Raw genomic sequence first — 25,000 nt, 5'->3', positions numbered from 1 at the left:
AGTTAAATAAAGTTCAAATAAATAATAAATAAATAGGCTAAATATACAAAATTTCCCATTGCAGAATTCATCATGATCATGCAATCATTTCTGTTTTATGCATACGCATGCATATTTTCTTTCTGTAGCTCCAAATCCATGCTTGAACAGCGGATGTAGCCACCTGTGCCTAATAGTTCCATTCGATAGCGGTGTCTATAATTTCAGTGGTTACCAATGTAGGTGTGGAGAGGACTATGGATCAACCGATGGATATACCTGCCTGCAAGGTACATAACGAGACAAAATAACAACAAAATAACAGAACAAAAGTAGTCATAATTACATTGATTTTAGACTTTGGTAATTAAAGTCAGTTTTTAAATTATTACTAAAATAATATGAATAGGAGTGCATGTCATGTACGTATCTTTACCTACACTATGAAAGACCACAACGGTTTAGGGATGTAATAACTAAGTTAATTGTACGTGAGTAAAAAATATTGTTTAAAAAGAAGAGCAGAATATTGTTGTTAATTATTCAACAATAATGTTGATATTATTTATTGTTTGACTTGTTATTATTATTAAACTATTGTTTTGCAAAAATATATAAATATATTTCTGATCAATAATGCAAGAGAAAAAAGAAAAACAGTTTCAATAAGTTGCACATACATTAAAACTAACTATAAATAAATAATAACTTTCAATGGTGTCACTTTAAATATCTCAGGGTCAAAAATTGCTTGTTTGCGGCAAGTTGCATAAGGTTTTAAGTTTTTTTTTAAATTTTAGATTATGCTTACTTAAATCGTTTTGTTAACGATTTAAATATTCAAATACATTATTTGAGTAATTATTATTAACAATAACATTATCATTATTATCATCAATAATGTCATTATATGTATTCATTAACGAATTTAGAATCGAATTTCTAAATGAAGCAAAATATTATACCCTCACCATTATTATTCATATCTAGAGTTACCTAATAAATCATGTTTAATCGATAAGCAGGTCACTTAATTATCATCAATATAATGATCCATTTACAGTATTATAATATTTTACTTCTTTCTTTTAGGAGTCAGCGAATGTGATTCCAACCCCTGTCAGAATGATGGAACATGCTCCAGAACCACCACTGGCGGATACTCTTGCTTATGCCCGTTTGATTTTGATGGCAAAAATTGTGAAAATGGTAAAGTTTATTTGAATTTTTATACTGTAAAAGCATGTGTAAATCAGTGTTTCTTTCAATAAATGAAAGCCATAACCGGATTTTTTTTAAACATTATGCGATGTAAAGCCAGCCAGATCGGTCTCTCAATTGTGTATGGTTTTCCAACATCTGAGACAGTGTCTCAGGTGATATCTTAAGCTCTTTCCAGACTAGACAAAAAAAAACCTGTTGTCATGATGTGTCTATATATAAAATCAATGTGTGATGTTTCGTGACCATAATTAGGCATGTCACATGTCTTTGCCAAGCATAATTCTATAGTCTAGACAGGGCTTAAGGCATATTACATTCATTTTTTTTTTTTATATTTTACATTCTGGGGTTGGTGAAGTAGATGGTGCGGTCAAAAACTATAGTATAATTATGTTAATTATAATAATTAATCTAATAATGTTAATTTATATTTTTGTCATTTAGGAAAAGAAAACAAATTTCTTAGATTTTAGCCGTTGTAATTGGTATATATATTATTAAAAATTATTAAAATGTTGCTTAGATTTATATTAATAAATTCTTCATAAAAACATTAAAATTTCAATCTCATAAAACCAACAATATACAACGTTGTTCCCCTATTATGATTTTGTGGTATTTCAATCTTATTGTTTTCCATCTTTATAGCAATCGACAACTGTTTTTCAAATCCGTGTATTAATGGAGGATTATGTCAAAATACTAACACAGGCTTCAGGTGCCTTTGCCTAAGGTCATACACTGGTGAACGTTGTGAAACAGGTATTTAAATTTATTTACATAGTGCAAAAATGGTATTACAATAGATAATAACTGCTGATGACCTAAGCGCCCATTTGTAACTCTGTTTGGCACTTCAGTTTTCTCTCCTTATTATGTAACCTAAGTAAACAGTATACTTGAACGAATAAAACTTGTAAATTTACTACAGTTCAAGACGCTTTAGCTACATAATTATAGTTAAGTACGAATAGCATTTTCTTGTATAGTCGCGCCTTTCCCATATGAAAGCGCCCTTCTGAAGACATGACTCACGTTATACAATAATCAGCCGTTGTAATTGGTAGTATTTTATACTTTGTTGCTTTATGTTTTACAGAAGCTGATTTGTGTAGGCCTGCCACCAACCCCTGTCTAAATAACGGAACATGCATTCGTACCGCAACCCGCTACAGATGTATATGTGCCCCTGGTTATTTTGGCTTTATTTGTCGAAATTGTACGTACACTATATTTTAATTATATTATATAACTTTATGAGTAATTATTTAAAATTCTGTGTATGGATAAGTTAATTGAAAGCACCACTAAAAACTAAAACCTCCCATAAATTTCTGTTTTTTTTTTTAAATTTTACTACAAAATAAATGAAAGATGAGGAGTACATTAGTAAATATTCTACATATTAAGCATCATATACATAATATACCAATTATGACACATTTGGCATAGGTCCTGTAAATTCTTATTGGTATAAATTTAAATATTTTGGCAGTGAATTGTGAAAATCATAGAAACCTAATAGTTGTACTTGAAGAATGTAAATAATATGCTTGGAAAATCATAAATGATGTTGGTCATCCACTTTATATCGTCTATGTCACAACAAAATCCGGAAAACTAAGGCCAATCCGGTGTAAGACCAAGCGATGTAGACAGTCTTTAACTTTCAACTCCATCCAAATAGCCAGTGATAATTTTAAAAGATAACTTTCCATTGTAAAAACATCACGAGGCGTTTAATAAAACAAACAACCGTTTTTAATCGTGAACCTGATCGCGGGCTCAGTGCCCGATCGTGTGGCAATAGCAGACATGTTTCGACTAATATACTCATCATCAGTGCGAACATAACACATTTTTCCAGAACTAATATAGTAGTGACTGATGAAGCAAAACCTTCAACGCAAACACCAAGTGTCTGCTACTACTAAACGATCGGACTCACTATTGAGCCTGCAATCAGGTTCACGATTAAAGATAATTTTATTATTATTATTATTATTATTATTATTATTATTATTATTATTATTATTATTATTATGCCTCGTGGTGTTTTTACTTATTCAAAATTGTGGTGGCATTATTCGTGAAATTTTCATTGTATTTTTATTATTAACTAGGATAAATTTTATATGTATGCCATTACTTTGTAAAGTATTTTTTATATATATTTTTCATTATAATTTCTACATAGGCCTATTTAACGTTTTTCATTGTGGCTTTTGTACCGTATTAACTTTTGGAATTGCATCAACCCCTTATGTTTACATGTTTGAATTATGGCAATAAAATGCATCTTATCTTATCTTAAAGCACGTTAGCGATTCAATAGTTTCAATATTGTATTTAGTTTTCTTTTCTCAGTTTACCACAAATAATTGTTTTTTGAATATCTTTAAATAACAATCTCAATGTGCAAAATATTTGAAGTTTCTAATTTTTTTTTATACAGTTACTGGTTCCACCCCAGGTAAGAACAAGTACTTACCACCGCCTTTATAACGATCATCAGATCATCACCGTCCTCATTAATATAACCACTATTATCTTTGTTGTAACCATTGTTATCATTACCTTTAGCATGTATATTATTGCATTTATAAGGGTTACCAAACCTAATATCAATATTTTTTTTTCCATTGTATATGTAAGCGTGTATAAGTATTGTATCATAAGTATTTTAATTCGCTGTTAATTATTAGGCCTATCATTGAGCACTCTGCTGAAGATATTTGCAAATCGCTCAACCCTTTTAATTGTTGTTATATAAATATATAAGTTCGATGTTTTTATTTTAATTATCATTCTGTAATCATAGGATCGACAATGAAACCAATGCTTACAACTAACACTAAAGGGAACACAAACACAAATAAAAATAACGAAAATAGTGGTAAGTGGTTATCAATTTTAAACTAATATTCTGCATACATAAACATGTTATTATTGTAATATAGCAAATACCAGATTGAAATATTCATTTTGACTAAATAGTTTTTTTCAGTTCATTTTCATATTAAATAGTCTTCTCCTTCAGAAAGTATTATTAAGACAATTTTTCTCTCTAGATTTCATTATTGTGAAATTACAATCCTAAAAGAGCCTTTGGATACGATAATTCTGTACATAGGGAATTCCTAAACCATGTCCCAGCTGTTGTTTTTAATCAAGATATAATTTTTCAAAGTAACCTAGGCTGCTAGAAACTATCAATAGAAATGTAAATCCCTCCTCCCCTCAAAATAAATCTTTTAGAAAGCTATTAACTAAACTGCAAGAAACAATTAGCAATGAAACGCATCCTCTACATAATGAAATACAAATAAACATATCAAGAAGATTTAAACAACTTAAAGTAATTAGAACAAACCGACTTAAAACTTCTTTTCTCTCAAGTGCAATAAGTCTCTATAGTACATTCAGTTGGTAAAGTTTTTAATGTACAAATACAAGACAGTACTTTAGTTACATTGTTTTTTTTAAATATTTTCATTCAGTTTGACAGAAATATCAGATTATGTTGTATTCAATTCAATTGCATATATTTTTCTTTTATGCCTTTTCAGATGTGGTTCCAATCCTTGCAACTTTTCTTGTACTGGCTGCAGTTGTCATCCTTGTCTGCTGCTTCCTTCTCTTAATGTCAATGCGAAAACAGTATGTGTATTGTAAAAGTTATATTTCTAAGATATATGCTGAAGTTAACTCACTTTTTTGTCCTAACATTATATTAATATATGGTGATGCTGATGATAATGGTTTAATATGAGGATGGTGGTAGTGGTGGTGGTGGTAATGATGATAATGACGATGATGCAGATTATGTCGATAGTAATAATGATTTTAAGGCTAATGATGTTGGTGATGATAACGACGATGATGCAAATTATAACGACGATATCGATGGTGAAGATGATGTCGATGGTAATGATGTGGATGATTCTGATGCTGATTATTGTGGTGATTCTGATGATAACGATGACGACGACGATGATGATAGTGGTGATGGTGGTGATGATGATGATAATGATGATGATGATGATGATGATGATGATGATGATGATGATGATGATGATGATGATGATGATGATGATGTAGATGTTTCGGATGATTTGGCAGATTCTGATGGTTACTGATTTGGTGGTGGTGAAAATGCTGATGGCTATTAAAAAAAAATAACGATGATGATAATGATGATGATGATGATGATGATGATGATGATGATGATGATGATGATGATGATGGTGATGATGCGATGATGCGATATCGTCTAAACTGATGTTTTTTTAGGTTATTTATAATATAGTTTTTCTTGTACTACATTGCAGGAAGAAACTGAACATGACACCTGCTGTGAGCTACAGGATGGGTAGCGATCAACTGACACTAGATACAGTGGTAAGTGTCTACGTGAATTTATTTTTTTTTATAGTATTCCTAAGATCCTGTATTTCCAGTTCCAGTGCTTAAATTGAGAGAGCGTACATGTATCAAAGTTGATTTCTCTTCTGCATGAATGATTTCTAAATTAGAGCTGCTCTGTACAGTATGTGATCAAAAGGAAGTTGCTTCTGATCAGATTTGATTTCGTAGAAAACGTCAGTAGCTACTCAGTAGTATTTAAGGCATCTACATTATAAAAGCAAGAGAACTGAGCTTTTTACTCTTGCCAATTTTCTCTTAAATAGTAGTATTTATTACATATAGGCATACACGCACACACACACCCCACCCACCCACACACACACACACATATATAATATGTATATATATACATATATATATATATATATAATATATATATATATATGTGTGTGTGTGTATATGTATATGTATATGTATATAAATTGAAAGACAAAATACTGTAAAAACAGCAATGCAGTGGGAAACAATGGCTGCATCTCGGTAGAAATACAAAATTGATTAGTAAAAGCTAGTTAAATATAGACGTATAAGATAATTGGGAAAAGTAGAACCAGAGCTTTCGGACAAAATGTGTCCTGGTTTAGTGGCGAGTATATGTGTATGTACATGATCAAAAACAGGGAAGTAATTTTTCCCTCAAAAATGTAAATATAATAAAACTAATAATTGTATATAAAATAATGTAATTTCAATTAAATTAACAGATATATTTTTTCAAACTGCAAAGACATGGAAGTATTTTTCTCTTCAATAATATAAATACTGCATAATACAATTTTAATTGTTTACATAATAATGTAATTTTAATTAAATTAATAGGCCCTAAATGTATTTTTCTGTTCTGTTCTATTTTTTAACTACATTTTTAAAGAAACGTTTGGATACTGTATTTTGGCTTAAATTTCGAGTAACCGCTACTCATATATTTTTATACAATTGTGTCCGTCCTGTAACCATGTTTTTTAAATAAATGTCCGTCTTTGTCTCTCTTGCATGGACGAGTCTAGGGCTTCTTGTTCCTTTATCTATTCGTTTTTCTTGATCTTTTGATACTTTTTGACTCTGTATGTTCTTTTTATGAATCTGAATAAGGTGATGATTAAATAAATATGCCTCCGCCTATTGATAACACCAAACACATTAAATGGATTACATTTAATAAACTGCTATACGGTATATTGTAATCACTTTAAAGATTTGAAGACGTTACTGGTACGTCGTTAAGGTTATAAAGTTTATGACTGATATACAAATACCGATTCATTACAGATACTTCTTTTTCTTATAGCCAATTAGTAATGATGCAGAGAATATTGGAGTAGAAAATCCAACTTTTATGGTAACTGGTGGAGCTGTTAGTACCGAGGTTGATGATGATATCAAGAAGGTTCCAATTGATGATCTAGAGGAATATGTCGGCATACCACCTCTTAAAGCTACAGAACCGGAGAAGTTTCCTCCTTCTTATTCTTAGTTTGTGATATTTAATATCGAAATGTCTGAAAAGGGTTTATATGAATTATCAAATTGCAGTGAAGTAAACAAAAATCTTTTTTTAAGGGTCTCAGTTAACTAACACAATACTAAAACCGGAAATACTACGACGTATAGATTGTAAATTTCCGAACTCTATGTCAAATTTTTCTATCGTTAAAGTAGTCTAATTATACGATTTGATATTAATAAATGGTGATTGAGCATTCATGGATCAAAAATTTACAACTATATAAATGTTGGAAATATTAAGTAACAGTTGAACAAACAAAATACTGCATATAATTATAAGATAGGCTAAATGTAAAGGTAGAAGAATGATTTATAACTTGCAAAGTCATTGTGTCGAAATGCCGTAAAGAGGCGCTTCAGTTACCTCATGTTCACATCATTCCATAACGACAGGGGCTGAAATAAACCATTTATAATGGTGCCCACCTCTTCTCCCTACTCTTCCGAAAGATGCACGCAAGCCACATGTGTACACTTGACCTCCTTGATTCCACCACCCGAACCCTGGGCGAGGTGGATATCAATCGGTAGCATCCCCACATAGTTTCCGATTCAACAATTTGAGAACTAGGTGCCTATTGGTTCTATACATTATTATTTATTCTAGTATTTTGGGATTCATTGTTAATTATGTTATTTATAGACTTTTTAGCCAACAACTGATTTAGACGTCATGAGCAGTAAGTTAAAGAATTGCCTGCGGCAAAAGGTGGAAGGAGGATTATTTCATATAAATAATTGATTTTTAGGTAGGCCTATCGCATACTATTGTCATGAGAGTGTCACGTAATGTGAATGTATACAGTTGTGATCTCATTATTTCAGTTTGTACAAAACGTACAACACTCCATGTACAGTATACATAATACGCAGATGAAAAATAATAAAATAATCAAGTTTAAGTCTAAAATAAACAAATTAGTACCAAGAATATAGGCCTAGAATTGCAAGAGGTCCGACTACCATTATTTTGAAACGTTCTTTCTTATAGGTACCGGTACGTTCTTTTGAAAGACGCCCTCTAGTTTGTGGTAGTACAGTATATTTTGAGATTCGGACATCTAGCAGTTCTGTATTTGTTAGTATTCATCAGGGAACAGTGAACTCACTGTTTCCTGGTATTTATAATGTTAGTTCTTTCTTTGTAACAATCCAAATTCAGCTTACTTTACACATTATTTGTTAACATACTGATACGATGGAAAGGTATAATGAAAGTATCAATGGAGTCTTCAGCCAGCACAAAGGTGTGTAATTTACACAATCAGGCCCGTAACCAGTTTCCTACTGTAGTTATACTTTATCATAACATTGTTTATTAAATGAACACTTTTGAGTTAAACTTTGAGCATAGTTCGTCATTATTAGTTATTTAGTATAAATTTATTCGAAAAATTAATCTCAAAATCGAGTTGCCGTCCCCGGCATTGTCAGTAACGTCGTATATGATTTGTGTGCGATTTTACCAATTAACCCCTTAGTAAAAAATAGTTGAGCCATGTACTACCTTGCAAATCAACCCAGAAACCCGATAGTTTGTTGTTTATTGGTAGCGTCCCTTCGCTGCCAAAAATAGTTTTTTTGGCAGTTGCGTCCCCGGTGACATCGTGAGGGCATGGTGAAGGCTGGTTACGATTTGGTGGCACATCGTTTGAGTATTTCATTCATCTGGACATGTAAGTCAGTGTCGTATCTAGATGTCTTGAAATGGGGGGGACTAATGGCTAGGGTAGGGGGGGGGGCTGGTGATCAGTTGAGGGGCGCTAATTCGCAAAATAATGTGATTTTAGGTGATTTTTAACTAGGCCTACTTGACCATGAATTTTTGGGAAGGGGACGCGAGTCATTTTCGGGGGTAGGGGTGGGGGAGCAGATATGCCAATGATGTAAGTACAGATTCATGCTTATATTTTACACATTTTTATAACTTATGGTGATATAAATTTAATAATTAGACAAAGACCATGCAAGTCTACCCATACACTTAATTTAGTGTAGAAAACTAGATGACGTCGGTACAGTACGATGTTTCTTTAAAAAAAAATAACAATTACGATGAATATTCTCAGAATTCTAAAATGCACGGAACTATAATTAGTATATGAGCCATGTCATGTGTACATCGTGAACTCCAAGCGGTAAATTAGTACGTACTGTCCCGATTCAAGGAATGACGCCGGGACTGTATTAATAATAAATAATGGCTACGATGAATTTTCTCTAAATTGTCCGTACAGTTGCACCCTGACTTCTACTTAAAAGTCATTACTCTATGCTACTCTATTTTGTACATCCGACAGAAAGCTCAATATTTAAAAAAACATAACACTCGGATCAAGAAATAAATAATATCGAGAAGATAGGCCTATACAACTTTTGTAGTTTTAATTACATATCAGTTGATTTGCTATCAAAAATAATTTATTTTTTGCATTGCAAATTATTGTTATACTGTATATTACTAGTTATAATTCAACTTTAACTCATTCTTAGGTCAATTAAAATAAAATTATAAAGAATCTATGTCATCATTGTACGAAAACATGCCAAAAACCCATATTAAGAGCACAATTTAATATTTTTGTCTTAGTCTCCCCCTATATAGGGGACACTTTTTTTTTGGTCCCGAAAGTGTCCCCATAATAGGGGTTTCCGTTAATTGGACTACTTTTGGGTCTGCGTCACGGTTTCGAGCGGCAGTAGCCAATCATTTTCATTAAAATAAAGTATATATTTTAAAAAGTTAGATAAAAAGACAATTATTTGAATAGTCATGTAAAATAATTTTCAAATTATACAAATAATTATAAATTAAAATAAATTATAATTTGCGTATAAATGTAGGATGTTTTATTACAAAAATAATAGCTGCTGCAGCAAATATCGTATAGCGCCGCTCTGCGCTCAGAGATCAGTGGAAAAAAAGTTTACTATTAAAGAATGCTTGCCATCGAGGGGCTCTCTTGGTCTATCGGCGAGGATTAAAGAACTGCTTAAATATAGTAAATTATTACAGTATTATTTTATAATATGAAAAAAAAGATTAAATGAAATTAAACTATACATGAGGCCGCTAAATGTATTATACAATATTATACACAGGAACGCACATCATGTTAGACACAGAACGCACATCGCGTATGAAACAAAATGGCTTCTAAATTCTCAATGTCGCAACTCTTTCTATCTATGGCTCTGTTATTATTATTATTAGAGCGCCACCAGGCATTACTTAGCAACCCTGAGTTATCAAGTGACCCTTGTAAACATTGGCCATGGCTTGCTGACGGCATGGATGCGGACTGTGAAAAGGTGCTGTTGTTTGGCACTTTAATTTGACATTTTAATGTTTAAGACGTAGCAACACTCTATGTGGACGATATTTGCCAGCAATTAGTAGATTCGTTGGCTTTTCTGGTGTGACTGTCCGAATCTTTTTAAACAGACACAACAAGGCCTAGGCTAGGCCTGCCCTGCTGGATAGAGGTAAGTTTAATCAGTGGGTTACAGTTATAACAACTCCCTGGTTTAATCACAAGCAAGGCACTGCCTAGAAGGATAGCCACTAGGGCCTAGGCTAGACGTACGGCGGATCCTACTAAAAGACCACACGGATGCAAAAATAATTAAAATACTACCACGCGAGAGTAGAAAAATACCTAATAATCAATAAAAACCAACTTTTGAAGTGATGATAGTTGCAGAAGTTCCAATCATCCTGATTCGATCTGGAATCTCCCGAATTTTCATGCTATCTCCCAGTCTGCCGACTTCAAGTTCTCTTTAAAAATTAGGACTAGGCCTAGGCCCTAGGCTACGCTAGGCCTAGATATGTTGTACTTAAAGTACCACCACGAAATTTTAACATACGACCTGTAAAAAAACATGGGATTTGCACAGTAAAATAGATGATATTAATTACCTAGCTAGGCCTAGGCCACATTGAACTAAAAAACCATAGGTATCTTATAAATTACGTTTATTTATGACTCGGAAGACGTTACTGATTACAAAGAGTATAAAACCGCAAGAGGTCTTGCAGTTTTATACTCTTTGCTGATTATCAGAACATTTCGACATTGAGGGCGCTTTTCACTAATTGGTGGGAATCGGGGCGTCCTTCACCTAGAAATTCTCCCGTCTCCCTTTTTTTTTTTAGGTCTAGGCCTAGGTATTGGAATGTCTGTAGTTGTCTGAATTATGGTAAAAATTCACTATTTTTTACAGGTTTTGCCACCATGCTTCAGAAGGTATATGTGTTGACTTTGAGTATCTCTACAGTAGGCCTAACACATTGATGTCAGCAGAAATGCGTCCAACCATGACCTTTATATGTTACATTTCATTGAGATTTATTCTAAATTATACAACACATGTAGTCATATATTCCATTAATTTGATTGGTTGAAAACAGGTCACGTGAGATTGATTTAAAAAGGCTATTCCATGGTTTATTTGAGTACTACTTGTCAACGATCTTTGAATAATACTTTTTCATCTCCAAGACATTAAAAATTTTAAGTGTAAAGCGAACGAGAAAAATGATGTTAGTGCGTCTAGGCCACCCATGACGACGTTACAACCCGCGCGTCAACAAGGAGTTGGTCTTTCAGTACCCTCGTTCCACCGATATAATGGCAGATCCATTAGGTACTGGGCTATTTGTAATTTTGAGCGAAGAAGGTTGGGAGGAATTACTGAAAGAAAGTGATGATGAATCAACTATAAAAGGCAATAAAATATGCAGTTAACCATATGGAGTATTGCACTAGCTTCAGTGGTGAGGATGATTCTATTTTATTAGTTGAACTTCCTCGATTCCTAGGCTATGCCAGTTTTATGTGCTCGCCTTGGAAAGGATGATGGGCCCTTGAAATGCATTTGAAGAAGCATGAAGGAGATGTATATAAAAGGAGGTGTTGTATAAAACAAATAATGAATGTTTCTCATTCGTACAATGTGGTAGAATGTTTCATGAGGTGAAAGATTGGATGTTTTAGTCAACTCGGCTACACCTCGTTGAATAGAACATACAATCTTTCGCCTCATGAAATATTCTACCCCATTGTACTCATACACATTCATTTTTTGTATATTTAGGGCACAACACATGAAGACTAGTGAACTTAAAACTTACTACTGTATTATGTTATAGATATTCAAAATTGTACTATTTATTATTGTTATCATTATTACATATTTAATATTATTATAATATTGTAATGTAATAGGCCTTATCTATTAAAATGATGTGTATTATAAAAATTGAAATTTTAAAATATACAGTTCTTATGAAATAAGATTGAAATAAATGTGGGAAGAGAAAAAGTGTTAGTATTTAGGGTTTTTTTTGTTTTTTTGTTTTTTTTTGTTTTGTAATATATATTGAGTAAAGGAGATTGCATTAATATAAAATATATTATAAATGAATAGATTCAGGAAGACCAATTTATTCGAATTCATGAATTAGATTCCATTGGGTTTACGAGTACAATAAAAGAAAATGAGATTTAATATTAAAAAATATATTTATTTATACATTTTTATTTTTAACACATTTTCATCAAATATCTACTGACTTCGGGATAACTCACTTTATTATCATTGTATGTAGATAAATTTGTTGATTGCTTCCTGAACCACTGTAGGCCTAACTATGATACAGTACTATATATTTATAGCTTATTGACATACATCAGCCTGTCCAGGTACATAAACCATTACTGTTGTTTTATCAAGTATACGCCCTAGTGTTTATGCCAATTAATATTACAAACTATGCAAGATATCACAATGAAGAAGGAGGTAGGGACGATTAAATGTTCGAGAAGAAATAAATATATTTTTGTTCCCGAAAGGCGTCAACTCTAGTTTTCTGTCACTTGTGATTAGTCTCCATTTTTTTATAATATAATTTAAATAAATAAGGTCTATTACAAAATGATATTATGAGTAATGATTATGTGATATGATAACAATATAGTAGAAGTTTGTATACAGTAATTACTATAACATGTACAGTAGTAATTATTATTATTATCATTATTATTATTATTATCATTATTAGCCATTTTTTGACATAATATTTGGCTACCAGTGAATATCATGGTATTACATGTATATCTTCAGGTCATTTATAATCTTATAAATTATAAGTTTATTTTCTATGATAATTTTGTCCTCATAATTCATGTTTTCTATGTTATGTAATGTAATGTAATGTTATGTTATGGTTTATAAATAATATAAAATAATAATAATAATAATAATAACAGTGCTCGAAAAATACTTTAATAATGAATTAATAATACTTTCATAGGCCTATTTACGATAGTTTGATTAATGAGATATTTGTTGATCATAATTTATAAAAATATGTACACTAGGTAAAATCTATGTAAAATCTGTTTTTTAAATAAAAATGTTATCTGTTTTTAAAAATAATCTTATAAATTATAAGTTTTATTGTAAATTCTATGATAATTTAATCCACATAATTTATGTTTTCAATTATTTACTTAAGCATTTAAACAATTCAGTAGGCCTACGCTGAATGAATGTAAATGTAAGAAATAAACAAAACATCGCCAATGTGCACAAATACAGCGTGTTTTTGATAAGTAGATCACAGGAGGGTTCGCACAGGGTGACAAGTATCTGTCAAAATAATTCAACGGATATTCGTCAGCTCGTGTTATGTATAGAAAATAAGTACTTAAACGGAGAAAACGCTTATATTTAATTATTGTGTTCAGGCGTTCTGTAGTTTGCAAAAATTCCTACAAGTGTATCTCTTAATTTTATTCTAATCAGCTATTTTTTCACAACCAAATATCTCTATAAGTAAAATAAAGATTCCCTAGTTGTGGTTATTTGTATTGAATGTCATTTTGATTATGCTAATTAAGTAAAAAAAATTAGATCATTTTTTACATCAGCCGCTTGAGGGCATGATTTGTTTACATCGCCAATTGTAATGTGATGGACATAGGTGCACCTATTTTTCACAGTGTGACTGATCAACATGGATTTTTGATGGTACCCTCAGCGTCAAAATATCACGGTAAATGACCCAACTGTGAAGCACCTTTCCTGGGGGTCGTATGCAACATCTTCATGGATACGGTATTCTTGCATAAATTTGTGGCCCGGTAATGCCTGTGGCTAACTGGCTTAGCAGGGAGACAATTAAAATAGTGGGCCTATACTATATAGACCTAGATAAAGAATTAAGCTGGATTTACACTAGACACGATAATGACACGACAACGACATATCATCGTGTAGTTTGTATTCTTTAACACTATGCGCAGCTGTATTATTTCCGTCGTGTCGTAATCGTGTCTAGTATAAATGTAGCTGTACCATGAAATCATTCAAAATTAGACGGGTTTGTGGATTTCTTTTTTTGCCCACCTGTGCGTGGTGCAGACATTTGAAACTGGGGAGTATATAGTACATACGCTTGACAATATTTTTTCTCCTAGCAGATCCATCATGTTGGACCAGATGTTCCAACCAACAGATTCTGTTGGCCTGAGTATACGACCAGCTTCATCTGGAGTGTTTTTTACACCACGTGAGATCCTTAAAACAGCTCAGAGTATGCGACGACCCAGTAACCAGAAGTCATTACCTGACCAAGTCAGTAGAAGCTGGTCTGCAGGTGAACAATTTCATGTTTTGTTCTTAGTATATAGAGAATATTTTTATACTCTGTCCACAGGTTTTTTGTGATTATGCCATTATCACACATTATGGGCATGATAATTTCATATCACACCCATTATGAGGGCAAGTCACAGGTACTTATCACAGAGTTTAATGGATTATTGAACTTCATTTACAAATTTAATTGTGTTTTAGCACTAGTTATACTATTAAATTTAAGTGTCAATATATTCAGCTCTTTTCTGTGGGTAATGTATATTAGTACTTCAGTCCCATTACCTGCAAATTATTATTATTTTTGATTTATTTATTTTCATTTCACTAAATACACAATTTTCAGAAAAATATGCAAATGCAGTACTCTAATTATTATAAACCAGGTAATTTATGAGCATAATTTTTAGTTTAGAATTTAGAGACTTATTATCATTAGAGATTATATCATTACTTGGCAAATTCAGAGGTTGTAAAATGCATCCGCTGGCATGCTCGTGAGAACCAGCTGCTTTTACTTAATACAGTCAAGCGTCCAAAGTAGGTAGGGTAATTGTTTCATGAACCCGCCGCATTCTTCTTTGATAAAAACAACATTTATTGATTGAGTATGTTGTTTTTTTACCATTATTTGGTGGGGATTCCCATGGGCGTGGCATGCCCATTGGCTCAGTGCCACGCCCGCTGGCTTCCATTTTGGGCGGCCTAGATATCGTTTTTCTGGCTAAACCCCTGGTTTTTGGCTGCTATAAAAAAATGAATATTATATCAATGGTTACATTATAATTTTACCATTATTTTACATTGCATGTTACTTGAATCAACATTTTTTTGCATATGTAAAAGTGTACAAATTTGTCTACCCGCTCCCCCTGCTTACTGTTTGTACACTTGTGAAAATTGAATGTGTTGAACGGCCCCTAATTAAAAGCATTAATTAATCTGCTTTACTTAACTATTTACGGCACCAATACAATCTTGAGCAATAAATAAAGTGCGCCCTATCTGATGAGATTAGTTTTTTGTCTCGCACCTTGCACAATGCAGTCGATCGAGTAGGTCTGAATTTGTGTTTGTTTAATTGTCAAAATCTCAGTCGAAATCATTTTTGACAAGTTGAAAATAATTGAAATAAAATATTCTATTCCATAAGTGTGATACTACCATCAGAAAATATCACGTCAGCCGTTTTTATGTCTGATAACAGCCTGAAATCAACGTACTGTAAGCCTAGGCCTAGCCTAAGCTAATGTTTGGGCGCCAACTGTAGGTCTTCGCCATTAAACCTATCACAAACACGAAAAATCAAATTATAGTCTTGTTTTGCATTTTTTTTTATGTTTAGGAATGTCTAAATTCATATTTTTCTGAAAATGAAATTTTGCCGGATATGGAGCTTTAAATATTGTTGACAATATGTTACCAGCTCTAGCAAACCATCTGTTTGTAGGAAAAATTCAAAATTGTGTTTTTGGTGTTTTTAGAATCTGCATGAAATTCGTCTTTAAAACAGTGTTTTTGATGAAAATTGGTTGAGATAACAAAGTTATGAATATTTAATTTATTGGATATCAGCCTCGCATGGCAAGCCCATCAATCACGAGTTTGCTCATCGGCCTGACAGTCCAGTCTGCCGGCCAGAAATTGACACACCCCCTACACTGGCCTGTGGCCAATATGCTTGTCATGCACGGCCTAGCCAAACGAGGCTAGACGATCTGCTCAAGTTTGCTCTGTCTGTTTTGGCTAGAAAATATATAAATAACATTCTAAAATTTGCATCTTCCGATCAGCACGAAATTCGAGAATGTTTGTAACATTGTCAAAGTGTGAAAATTTTAAGTAAATCAGCCCACTATTTTTTTGAGTTACGCACCCGAATGTACACACACACACAGACAGACACACACATAGATAGATTATAGATATTGTAATACCCATTACCGGAGGCGAGGGTTCAGTATAAAATGAATAAACAATGTTATTCTTTCAGGATCGTCATCTCCTTCTACATTCTCTGTCAATGTGAATCTAAGCAGTATTGAAGTTGAGCAGCTTTTAAAAGATAAAGTTATACATCATTATCACAACCTTAAACAGGTGAAAGCTTACTGTTATTATTTTGGGTTGTATTATTTCTTTGTACATTTAAACAGTGTTTATACTTGCTAAATACTCAAAGATTAATCTAAAACGGTGTTGTTAGTAAAAACATTTGTAAAGAGTAAATTAATGAATAAACCCAATCCCAAGGTAAAAACAAGTTTTAGGCATGATCATATTTTTGATAGGATTAAACAGTGGATGATGCACAGTTAAAACACAGTATATAGAAGGATAATCCTTGAAAATCTGTTTTATTTTATTTTGTAGGCCTTTCAAAATTATGATATTGACCAGAGCATGACAATAACTCGAGGGGAGCTGCGAAGAGTACTTGACACCTTCTGCTTCCCTCTGACCACAGAACAGTTTGACAGCGTCATGGCAAAGGTGCCAGCAAATTCTAATGGCACCATCAATTATTGCGATTTCCTGGACCGATTCGCTGGAAGGTCAGATGGATCAAGAGAATCATGGAAGATGACATCTGGTCACAGGTAAAGGGTTAAATGTCAAATTTGTGTATGTTTTTTAAAGTTACTGTATGTATATACTTATATTTTGTAGTTAATTGTTTTCAACAATTTACATGTTTCAATAGCTCTACACAAGTATGTAGCCATATTATTTAAGCACTTTATCATTGCCCTCCCAATAATATAAGCTCTGCTCTCCCTGCCCAGTGCATATAGTCAATGTACCATAAAACTCCAATAGATACCCTGGGGTTTTTTTTCTTAGGATCATTAGATGGTTTCATTTCGAGATTACTTTAGCAAACTAAAGAGGGGGTCCATTTCAAAATGAATGCTGTAAATTTTGGAATTACTACTATACAACATTTTTCAACTAAGGAATTCAAAATTTAATTAATAGTTTTTTTTTTGTTTTTTTTTTTTTTAACCATGCTAGTACAATAAAATAATATAGATACTGACACGCTTTTATATGGCCAATGGGGCTTCTATTTGAGTTTTTACGGTATGTAGCCCTACCTATAGATGTAGACCTACTTATTGTAAATGTGATCTGAGGTGTACACATACCTCTACACATACAGTAAGCCCAGTCTGTATACTTTTCTTTTTTGATTTTTATAATCCTCAATAATTTCTTTTCAATTTTTAGGTATAGCTACACACAATCTCCACATGACATGGGTGTTGATGTACTAGAACGTCAGTTACGCGAGAGAATCGGAGCCAACATGAAAAATGTTGTCAGGGCGTTGCGATTATTTGACTACAACCGGGACGGCCGTATTCAAAAACATGAGATGCGAAAAGTTCTGGAGAATTACTGCTTACGTATGTCTGATGGTCAATTTGATAGGTATGTGTATATTGAGAGAAAATTGGCCTGTTGATCGGTATTGCGATACCAGGAGTGTGGTTTCATCCCTAGAAGCAAAGATTATTGTTTCTCACAAATCCTCACTAACACAAGAGCCTTATTAACTACTGTCAGTATGTACACAAATTTTTTTCAAACAAATTAATGATTGATCCACTTTTTGTTGTATCAGAAATATTTACATTTATTAGGATACTATTAAATGCCTATCACTCATGAGAAATAAATAATTACATGACCAAATGCAATTAAGATTGTGAATCTGACAGATGTAACATAATTTGAATGAGTTTAATCATTATTTATTGTTATATTTAATCATTTATGTAACTATTGTAATTGTTTTAGGTTATGGGCTCGGTATGACTTCCATCATTCAGGGATCGTCAACTACTATGAATTCTTAAAACGACTCGGAATCAATGTTGACAGACAAAGGAAGGTGATGCCAGAGGGAGCAAAGGTGGGACTTGGGTTCAATGAAAGGCAGAGCCTTCGTCAGAAGGACACAGAAAGATTGGCAGTGATCAACAGAACGGATGACATGGTGAAAGGAATGAATTTTAAACAGATTGAAGCAGAACTACGAAGAAGAGTAAGTCTTAAGCAGTGTTAAGGCGGGTACTCGCTACACCTGGCTGTCATCAGCCGACTCGATTCAATGCAGAATGCATCGCCATGACGCACGCGCACCGAATAATTTTTAATGACAATAAGTTCAGACTGCCTCTGACAATCAGCAGACGTGGTCGCGTAATCTACAGCTCACAGGAAGCAGAGTTGAATTCGTTGTATGCCTGTCGAGCAACACAGTGACTGCCGGGCTTTATTCTGAATTAACTTAAATCGAAATTGTATGGTCGTCAAAAAATACATTTTATTAATATTACTTTCAAATACACCTACAGAGAAATAACACATCTTTTGAAGTAAGACTTTATAAAAGAGCTCATGATTATTCATTCATTACTTTTGTTCTTTTCAGATGAAAGAGAACTATGTGAACCTTAAGAAAGCCTTCATGGCCTTTGATTCGAAGCAAGATGGTTACATAACTCTTGAAGACCTGAAATCTGTCCTCATTCATTTCACATTACCAATGTCTGACCAGCTTTTTTCACAGTTGATGGATAGGTAGGCATTATTTTTTCATTTATATGTATTGCATGGTCCTAGGTTCAAACTCACAAACATTTTAAATTGAGTTGTACCTTGGGTATAGGAAAAAAAGTTCTGCTATGTAGGCCTACCCATTCAAATATTGTAACCATGCTCTTATCTCATATAATGTTAACTCCAGTTGTGGACTGAAAGCATCGCACAAGGTTCCATGGGAGCATTTCCTAGAGAAATTCCAGCATCCAAGAATTGAAGGAAACGGACAAACATTACCCATAAAGTGTAATCACAAGTAAGTTAAAAGAACAGTCTACAGAATACCTTTTAAATAAAAGTAAATGAATAAATTTAATTTAACATAATTGGGTGCACTACCAGGCAAAAACAAATTTTATATTTATACAAAATCAATACCAACAGACAGAGGATTCCCAAAATAATTTCTTATTTGTGTACAATACATTTTCATACATATATACTCCTGTGAATTGCTTCCAGTTTTTTTGATACATTTGTGCCATCATTATGATCCATGTCAGCTATGTATTTTATTTGTGTATATACCTCCATGATGTATGTTTGTTTTATTTTTAACTCCTCCTCAGAGTGAATCCCATTCGAGAGGCAGAGTATGACGTGGACATGAAAGAACTACTGAAGATGTTGCACAAACATGTTACTAGCAGATACACTTCACTAAAAGATGCTTTCCTTGTCTTCGATTATGTAAGTTGATTATCTTTTCTTAAAATTCCTCTCCGTTTCTGGGCCAAATTTGTCAGTCGTCAGTCAGGGATTTAGGGCGGTGCTTTTAAAAGAAGCCATAAAAGCAACTTTTCAGTTTTGAATAATAAACACATTTTTTTTAATATTGTTTTAAAGAATCATGATGGAAAAGTTAGTAGGAAGGAATTCAAGAAGATTCTAGAAAAGTTTGCAATCCACCTGAATAGAGGTCAGGTGCAGGCTCTGATGAATTATCTTGATGCAGATTGCAAAAACTCCATTCAGTACCATCACTTCCTAGACCTCTTTGAAGTTAGAGAAACTGAGGTAAGTTCTTTGTTTTACTCGTACACTCCCTCACTTCTTACCACTAGAAAAAAAAAATTATAATCCGAAAATGATTACCTTAAACATTACAAGATAGTATAATTTTACATGTACTTGTTAGATATACCTTTTTGCCATAAATTCCATTTATTCAACCAAAAATATAATAAATTTAATGAAATTTAGTTTCATATTTTTGTTTTCTTAAATCTTAATTTCTTAAAAAAAAAAAAAAAGAACTATTTCATTCTGTTGTAGTATACAACAGTAATTCTGTATGAATTATTTCAATAATCATAACAAATGTACCATACTTTTGTATAAAATTTTAGCCACGAATACTTTATACTTGTGTATGAGATATTATTAATCATTAAAATGATATTACATTGATATATACCTGCATTTTAATGTATGTATAATAATTAAACATCTACTAATTATCAGGAAGGGCATAAATGGCTGAACTCAGCACACCGGTATAATAGTGAACCAGCACCGGCTACACTTGCATGGAGTACCGTGGAAGACCTCTTGAAGGAAAAAATAGTTGAATATTGGAAACCATTAAGTACAGCATTTAGGAGCATGGATCCGGATAAAACTGGTTGTATCACAAAACGGAATCTACGCAAGTTGTTGAACCGACATGTAATGGCACTGGCCAATGATCATCTTGACAGGTAAGAAATCGTGAAACATGAAATGAAGTTAGTAAAATAAGATTCTATAAAGCATTCTAATAGTTGGAAATGCTCATTATAGTAATGTTACAATTATATGTAATTCATTTCCATTATGATAACTTTGGCTTAGATAATTTATACTGATTTCAGGGGTACCAAGTCTTCCTGTAGATCGGGACAGCCTCCTGCAACCTGCAAGCAAGCAAAAATATTCTTGAAACTAACCTGTTTCTCACAAATTCATGATATTTGCTACTGTAATGTCAGTTGCCTCTCGGAAACCAGCTGGTGATGGGTGTCACCAATTCCAGCAAAATAAAAGTAGAATTGTTATGATTTGCTTTTAAACTTCCTGGAAATAATTTCTTCCAATTTGGTATAATCCCTGTGATATGTTCTATTCATGTACACTTCTATAAGTTTGTATATAGAATAGAATAGTGATTCCTGATGATGACATAATTAATGTCAAAATATTGAATCCCGACACAACGGCGTGCACTTCGATACTTGGAGTATGTATTATACTATCATAAGTTTGTCAATTCTGTAAAATCACATTTCAGTCTGTGGAACCAGTGTGAAGAGGGAAGTGATGGTAAGATTTATTTGGCACAGTTCTTGGATGTGCTTGGTGTTGATGCCTCACCAGGAGATGTCACAGGCACCAGTACACACATCCATGTTCTTAGTGACCTCAAGGAACAGCAGCGGCAAGCAGACTTGGATATGCGTCTCCAGCAAGTTCAAATGAACGCCCTTAACCAAACCAACCAGATGTCAGCAGATACCGTCATCTTAAAGTTAAAGGACCGAATGTCGCAGAAGTCATCACAGATGCGACAGAACTTTTTGCGGTATTGCAAAAACAAAAAAGGAAAACTGTACAAGAAGGAATTCAGAGAGGTTTGAAAATTTTACTATACATTGATGTGCAGTTTTTATATTTTTGATATATATTTGAACTGCAAATGATATTTTTGATATTGAATTTTTTCAATTTATTGTAAATAAAATTGTTTGTAAAATGATTATAATTTTAATTAATACTCAATTCAATTTGTTGTAAATGAAATTTTTTCGTAAATAACTATAATTTTAATTAATATTTAATATTTAAAATATTTTTATATATAATATTTAAATTATGTAATGAATAGATGCGTTACAATTTCTTTGCTTTTGTAATTTAATGTTTGTTGGTGTTGACATGTACGTGTTTATGCCAGATTCCAGAAACATTTCTGTTTATGTAATTTTATATGTGAATAGACCAATAAAGTTTATCTTATCTTATCTTATCTTATTCTGATAGTGATAGAACAAAACTAGTTGGTCTATAGAGTCAACATTTTTTTTAAATCACCTAATTGCAGATATGGTTTAGGGGTCCATCTCACAACAATTATCCTTACCTTCCACAAGACAAACTCTCTCAGGTTATCTATCCTTAGAGTGCTGCATGTCTGTACTGGTGAACATTCTTTTTCTTTTGTCGCTTTTGAAATTATAATTATATAAACTCTCTTCCACCTAAACTTAGATAAACTTCTGATACTAATGCCTATCTCTTTAATCAATTTTTCTTTTATCATTAAGCGCCAGCGAAAAATAATATTTTCTAACATGCGCCATACAAATTCTCAAATTTATTATTATACAATTTTTTTTTTAAATGCATAGAGCACAATTTGCATAGAGAAGAGTGGAAGAAGATGTCAATGATTCCAAAAATTCACCAGACCTGATAAACCAAATTTTTGTCTTTATTATAGGTGTTGGAAAGTTTTGGTATGTACATGTCAGATGAACAGTTTGACATTCTTTGTTCCCATATCGGTATTTCGAAAACCCCACTAACCTACACTGACTTCATAGAACATTTTGAAGATCTGCGTGTAGATGGACCTGGTGCAGAAATACAGCATACGTCAAACCACCGATACACCAACCTCCCGATACAGACAATGACTGCAGAGGAAGTTGGATCCAAGCTACTTAAAAAACTTAGGGAAGTTTATGGAGTAAGTGGAATGATATTTAGCAGTGGACATTAATAATTTTGTATATGACTTAATTATAGGACCCAGTACTTTATAATCATGTCTTCTTTTTTTTCCCTAAATCTACTTAATTTTTAAAAAGTGCGGACTTGGTATTCAAAACATTATAGCAAGGTGTGGTTCTGCAATTTTCAATAATTTCAATGGATTAGTCCATGCTGTCCATCACACTGCATATCTATACTCTTGTACATGTATGCCTTCCTGTCAATTTAGAATGTATGGAAGAATAATTCTGACTGCTATTATGCATCAGATGTCTCTAACTAATTTTTACTTATTATTGGTAGCAGTAGTACTGTGATTAGAAAAGTAATAGAAGGGAATATGGCAGAAGAGAAAACTTTTAAAAATTGTATTTCTGGTTCTCGCATTCAGTCGCGTAGAGACCTCTATATCATGTGATATACAAATCCTACTTTAGAGTATGTGTCTTTCAAGTTGGTTAATTTACTCTTTGTTTATTTTTTATATATAAACTTGAATATACACTTTAATAATTTCACAGAATTTAAGGGATGCCTTCTACAAATTGGACGATGACCATGATGGACAAATAGGCCGAGATGATTTTCGGCGAGTAATGGACTCCATGATGTTTGTAATATCTGATCAAGAATTCATAGCACTCATGTCTCGTCTTGGTATCAGCAGGCGAACTAAGCTCAACTATCGACAGTTCCTGGACAAATTTGAGGTGGTAGATACTGATGAAGGCCACAAATGGCTGGACTCGGATCATAGGTGAGTCATGAATGTTCAAAGAAATTCATCTGGTTTTTAAACTTCGCCCTCCAATTTGAGACCATGTTAGGGATCTGAAAATTGGTGTGATCTCAGATTTTGGTCTCCACATAGAGGGTTAATTTTGTGTTAATAGATTGTTATTTGGTTCTTTGAAAAAGTGGTCTCAAATTAGAGGGGTCTCAATTTGGAGGGTGCACTTTATATTTTAAGTAGTTAATCTGGGTAAACTAATTGATGTCTGCTTATGCAAGCTTTCAACATATTGACAACCTGACTTTATCAGGTTCAGTGAGCTGGTCGGTCAGGTTTTTAGAGGAACGTCGAATATGTGATGCTCTCTAAAACGAGGTATGGTTCTTTGTATGATGGTTGTCTGCAGCTCGCCATAGGCATTGGTCCCATGTTGGAAAAAATCCCTTCCAGGAGATCTGGTTTGAGTTTTCTTAATATATTTTATTTTGTTGTGTATGGTGATTGCCAATCGGCACTGACTTTCGTGATACAGTTGATATAAAACAGTAAACATGCAAATATCATGCTTGCATGCGGGAGTGCGGGAGGCCGTCCTGATTTTTGGGAGACTCCTGCGACTTCAAGGACGCCTGCGTAGTTGAGTCTTTGGGTCAAATTTAGTGTTAGTGTAAGTTATACCTTGCATTATGGTAACGTCTGTCAATGAATTGTGTGTAAAATTGTCAAATCAAATGCTCTCAACTTACATTTTAATTTTCAGATATAACAGCACTCTAGCACCAGCTAAAATGGCTGCAGATGAAGTGCATCAGATTTTGGTTGCTAAGGCGGAACGTCAGTACCAGGATCTAGCGAAAGCTTTCAGGTCCATTGATAAAAACAGCAATGGTGTCATCACACGAAAGGAACTCCGTGACCTGCTGTATACATTTATGATACCCATGACCAGAGAAGAGTTTGGCCTGCTTTGGAAAAGGTAAGACAAATCAACTTAAAAAATGGAAAACATTAATAGTGATGTAGATAGGAAGTGTGTATTGGTACAAAAGAAAGGGAGTTGAGTTTAGGAACTCAGGTTTCTCTGGTTTAAAATGTGCCAAT

At 33.1% G+C, this 25,000-nt stretch overlaps 2 protein-coding genes across 6 annotated transcripts in view; both read left to right on the top strand.

Moving 5' to 3' along the window:
* LOC117109608 (low-density lipoprotein receptor-related protein 2-like) overlaps positions 1 to 8,479 on the top strand; it is a 51,599-nt gene extending 43,120 nt beyond the window's left edge. For both annotated transcript variants that reach the window (XM_033251988.1, XM_033251989.1), the window contains 9 exons: positions 129 to 269; positions 1,072 to 1,188; positions 1,852 to 1,965; positions 2,303 to 2,422; positions 3,659 to 3,676; positions 4,025 to 4,099; positions 4,773 to 4,863; positions 5,535 to 5,604; positions 6,920 to 8,479. In XM_033251988.1, the coding sequence (XP_033107879.1) occupies positions 129 to 269; positions 1,072 to 1,188; positions 1,852 to 1,965; positions 2,303 to 2,422; positions 3,659 to 3,676; positions 4,025 to 4,099; positions 4,773 to 4,863; positions 5,535 to 5,604; positions 6,920 to 7,105 (932 nt within the window). In that variant the 3' untranslated portion in view covers positions 7,106 to 8,479. The remainder of the gene's footprint in view (positions 1 to 128; positions 270 to 1,071; positions 1,189 to 1,851; positions 1,966 to 2,302; positions 2,423 to 3,658; positions 3,677 to 4,024; positions 4,100 to 4,772; positions 4,864 to 5,534; positions 5,605 to 6,919) is intronic.
* Positions 8,480 to 10,400: 1,921 nt separating this feature from the next.
* LOC117109583 (EF-hand calcium-binding domain-containing protein 6-like) overlaps positions 10,401 to 25,000 on the top strand; it is a 21,275-nt gene continuing 6,675 nt past the window's right edge. The window contains exons 1-15 of one of the 4 annotated variants that reach the window (XM_033251952.1): positions 10,401 to 10,449; positions 14,628 to 14,803; positions 16,796 to 16,902; positions 17,176 to 17,402; positions 18,034 to 18,237; positions 18,607 to 18,853; positions 19,244 to 19,392; positions 19,559 to 19,669; positions 19,983 to 20,103; positions 20,260 to 20,430; positions 20,878 to 21,113; positions 21,683 to 22,022; positions 22,892 to 23,140; positions 23,688 to 23,923; positions 24,660 to 24,875. In XM_033251952.1, coding sequence (XP_033107843.1) covers positions 10,433 to 10,449; positions 14,628 to 14,803; positions 16,796 to 16,902; positions 17,176 to 17,402; positions 18,034 to 18,237; positions 18,607 to 18,853; positions 19,244 to 19,392; positions 19,559 to 19,669; positions 19,983 to 20,103; positions 20,260 to 20,430; positions 20,878 to 21,113; positions 21,683 to 22,022; positions 22,892 to 23,140; positions 23,688 to 23,923; positions 24,660 to 24,875 — 2,807 coding nt within the window. In that variant the 5' untranslated portion in view covers positions 10,401 to 10,432. Of the gene's footprint in view, positions 10,637 to 14,624; positions 14,804 to 16,795; positions 16,903 to 17,175; positions 17,403 to 18,033; positions 18,238 to 18,606; positions 18,854 to 19,243; positions 19,393 to 19,558; positions 19,670 to 19,982; positions 20,104 to 20,259; positions 20,431 to 20,877; positions 21,114 to 21,682; positions 22,023 to 22,891; positions 23,141 to 23,687; positions 23,924 to 24,659; positions 24,876 to 25,000 lie in introns of all 4 variants that reach the window. The other 3 variants (XM_033251953.1, XM_033251954.1, XM_033251956.1) reach the window with 3 other exon arrangements.

This window comes from Anneissia japonica, unplaced genomic scaffold, assembly GCF_011630105.1.
Source record: "Anneissia japonica isolate Jap-2015-1 unplaced genomic scaffold, ASM1163010v1 scaffold287829_len2072220_cov186, whole genome shotgun sequence".
In the NCBI taxonomy this organism is placed as follows: Eukaryota; Metazoa; Echinodermata; class Crinoidea; order Comatulida; family Comatulidae; genus Anneissia; species Anneissia japonica.
This window is presented reverse-complemented; position numbering and strand designations above follow the sequence as displayed.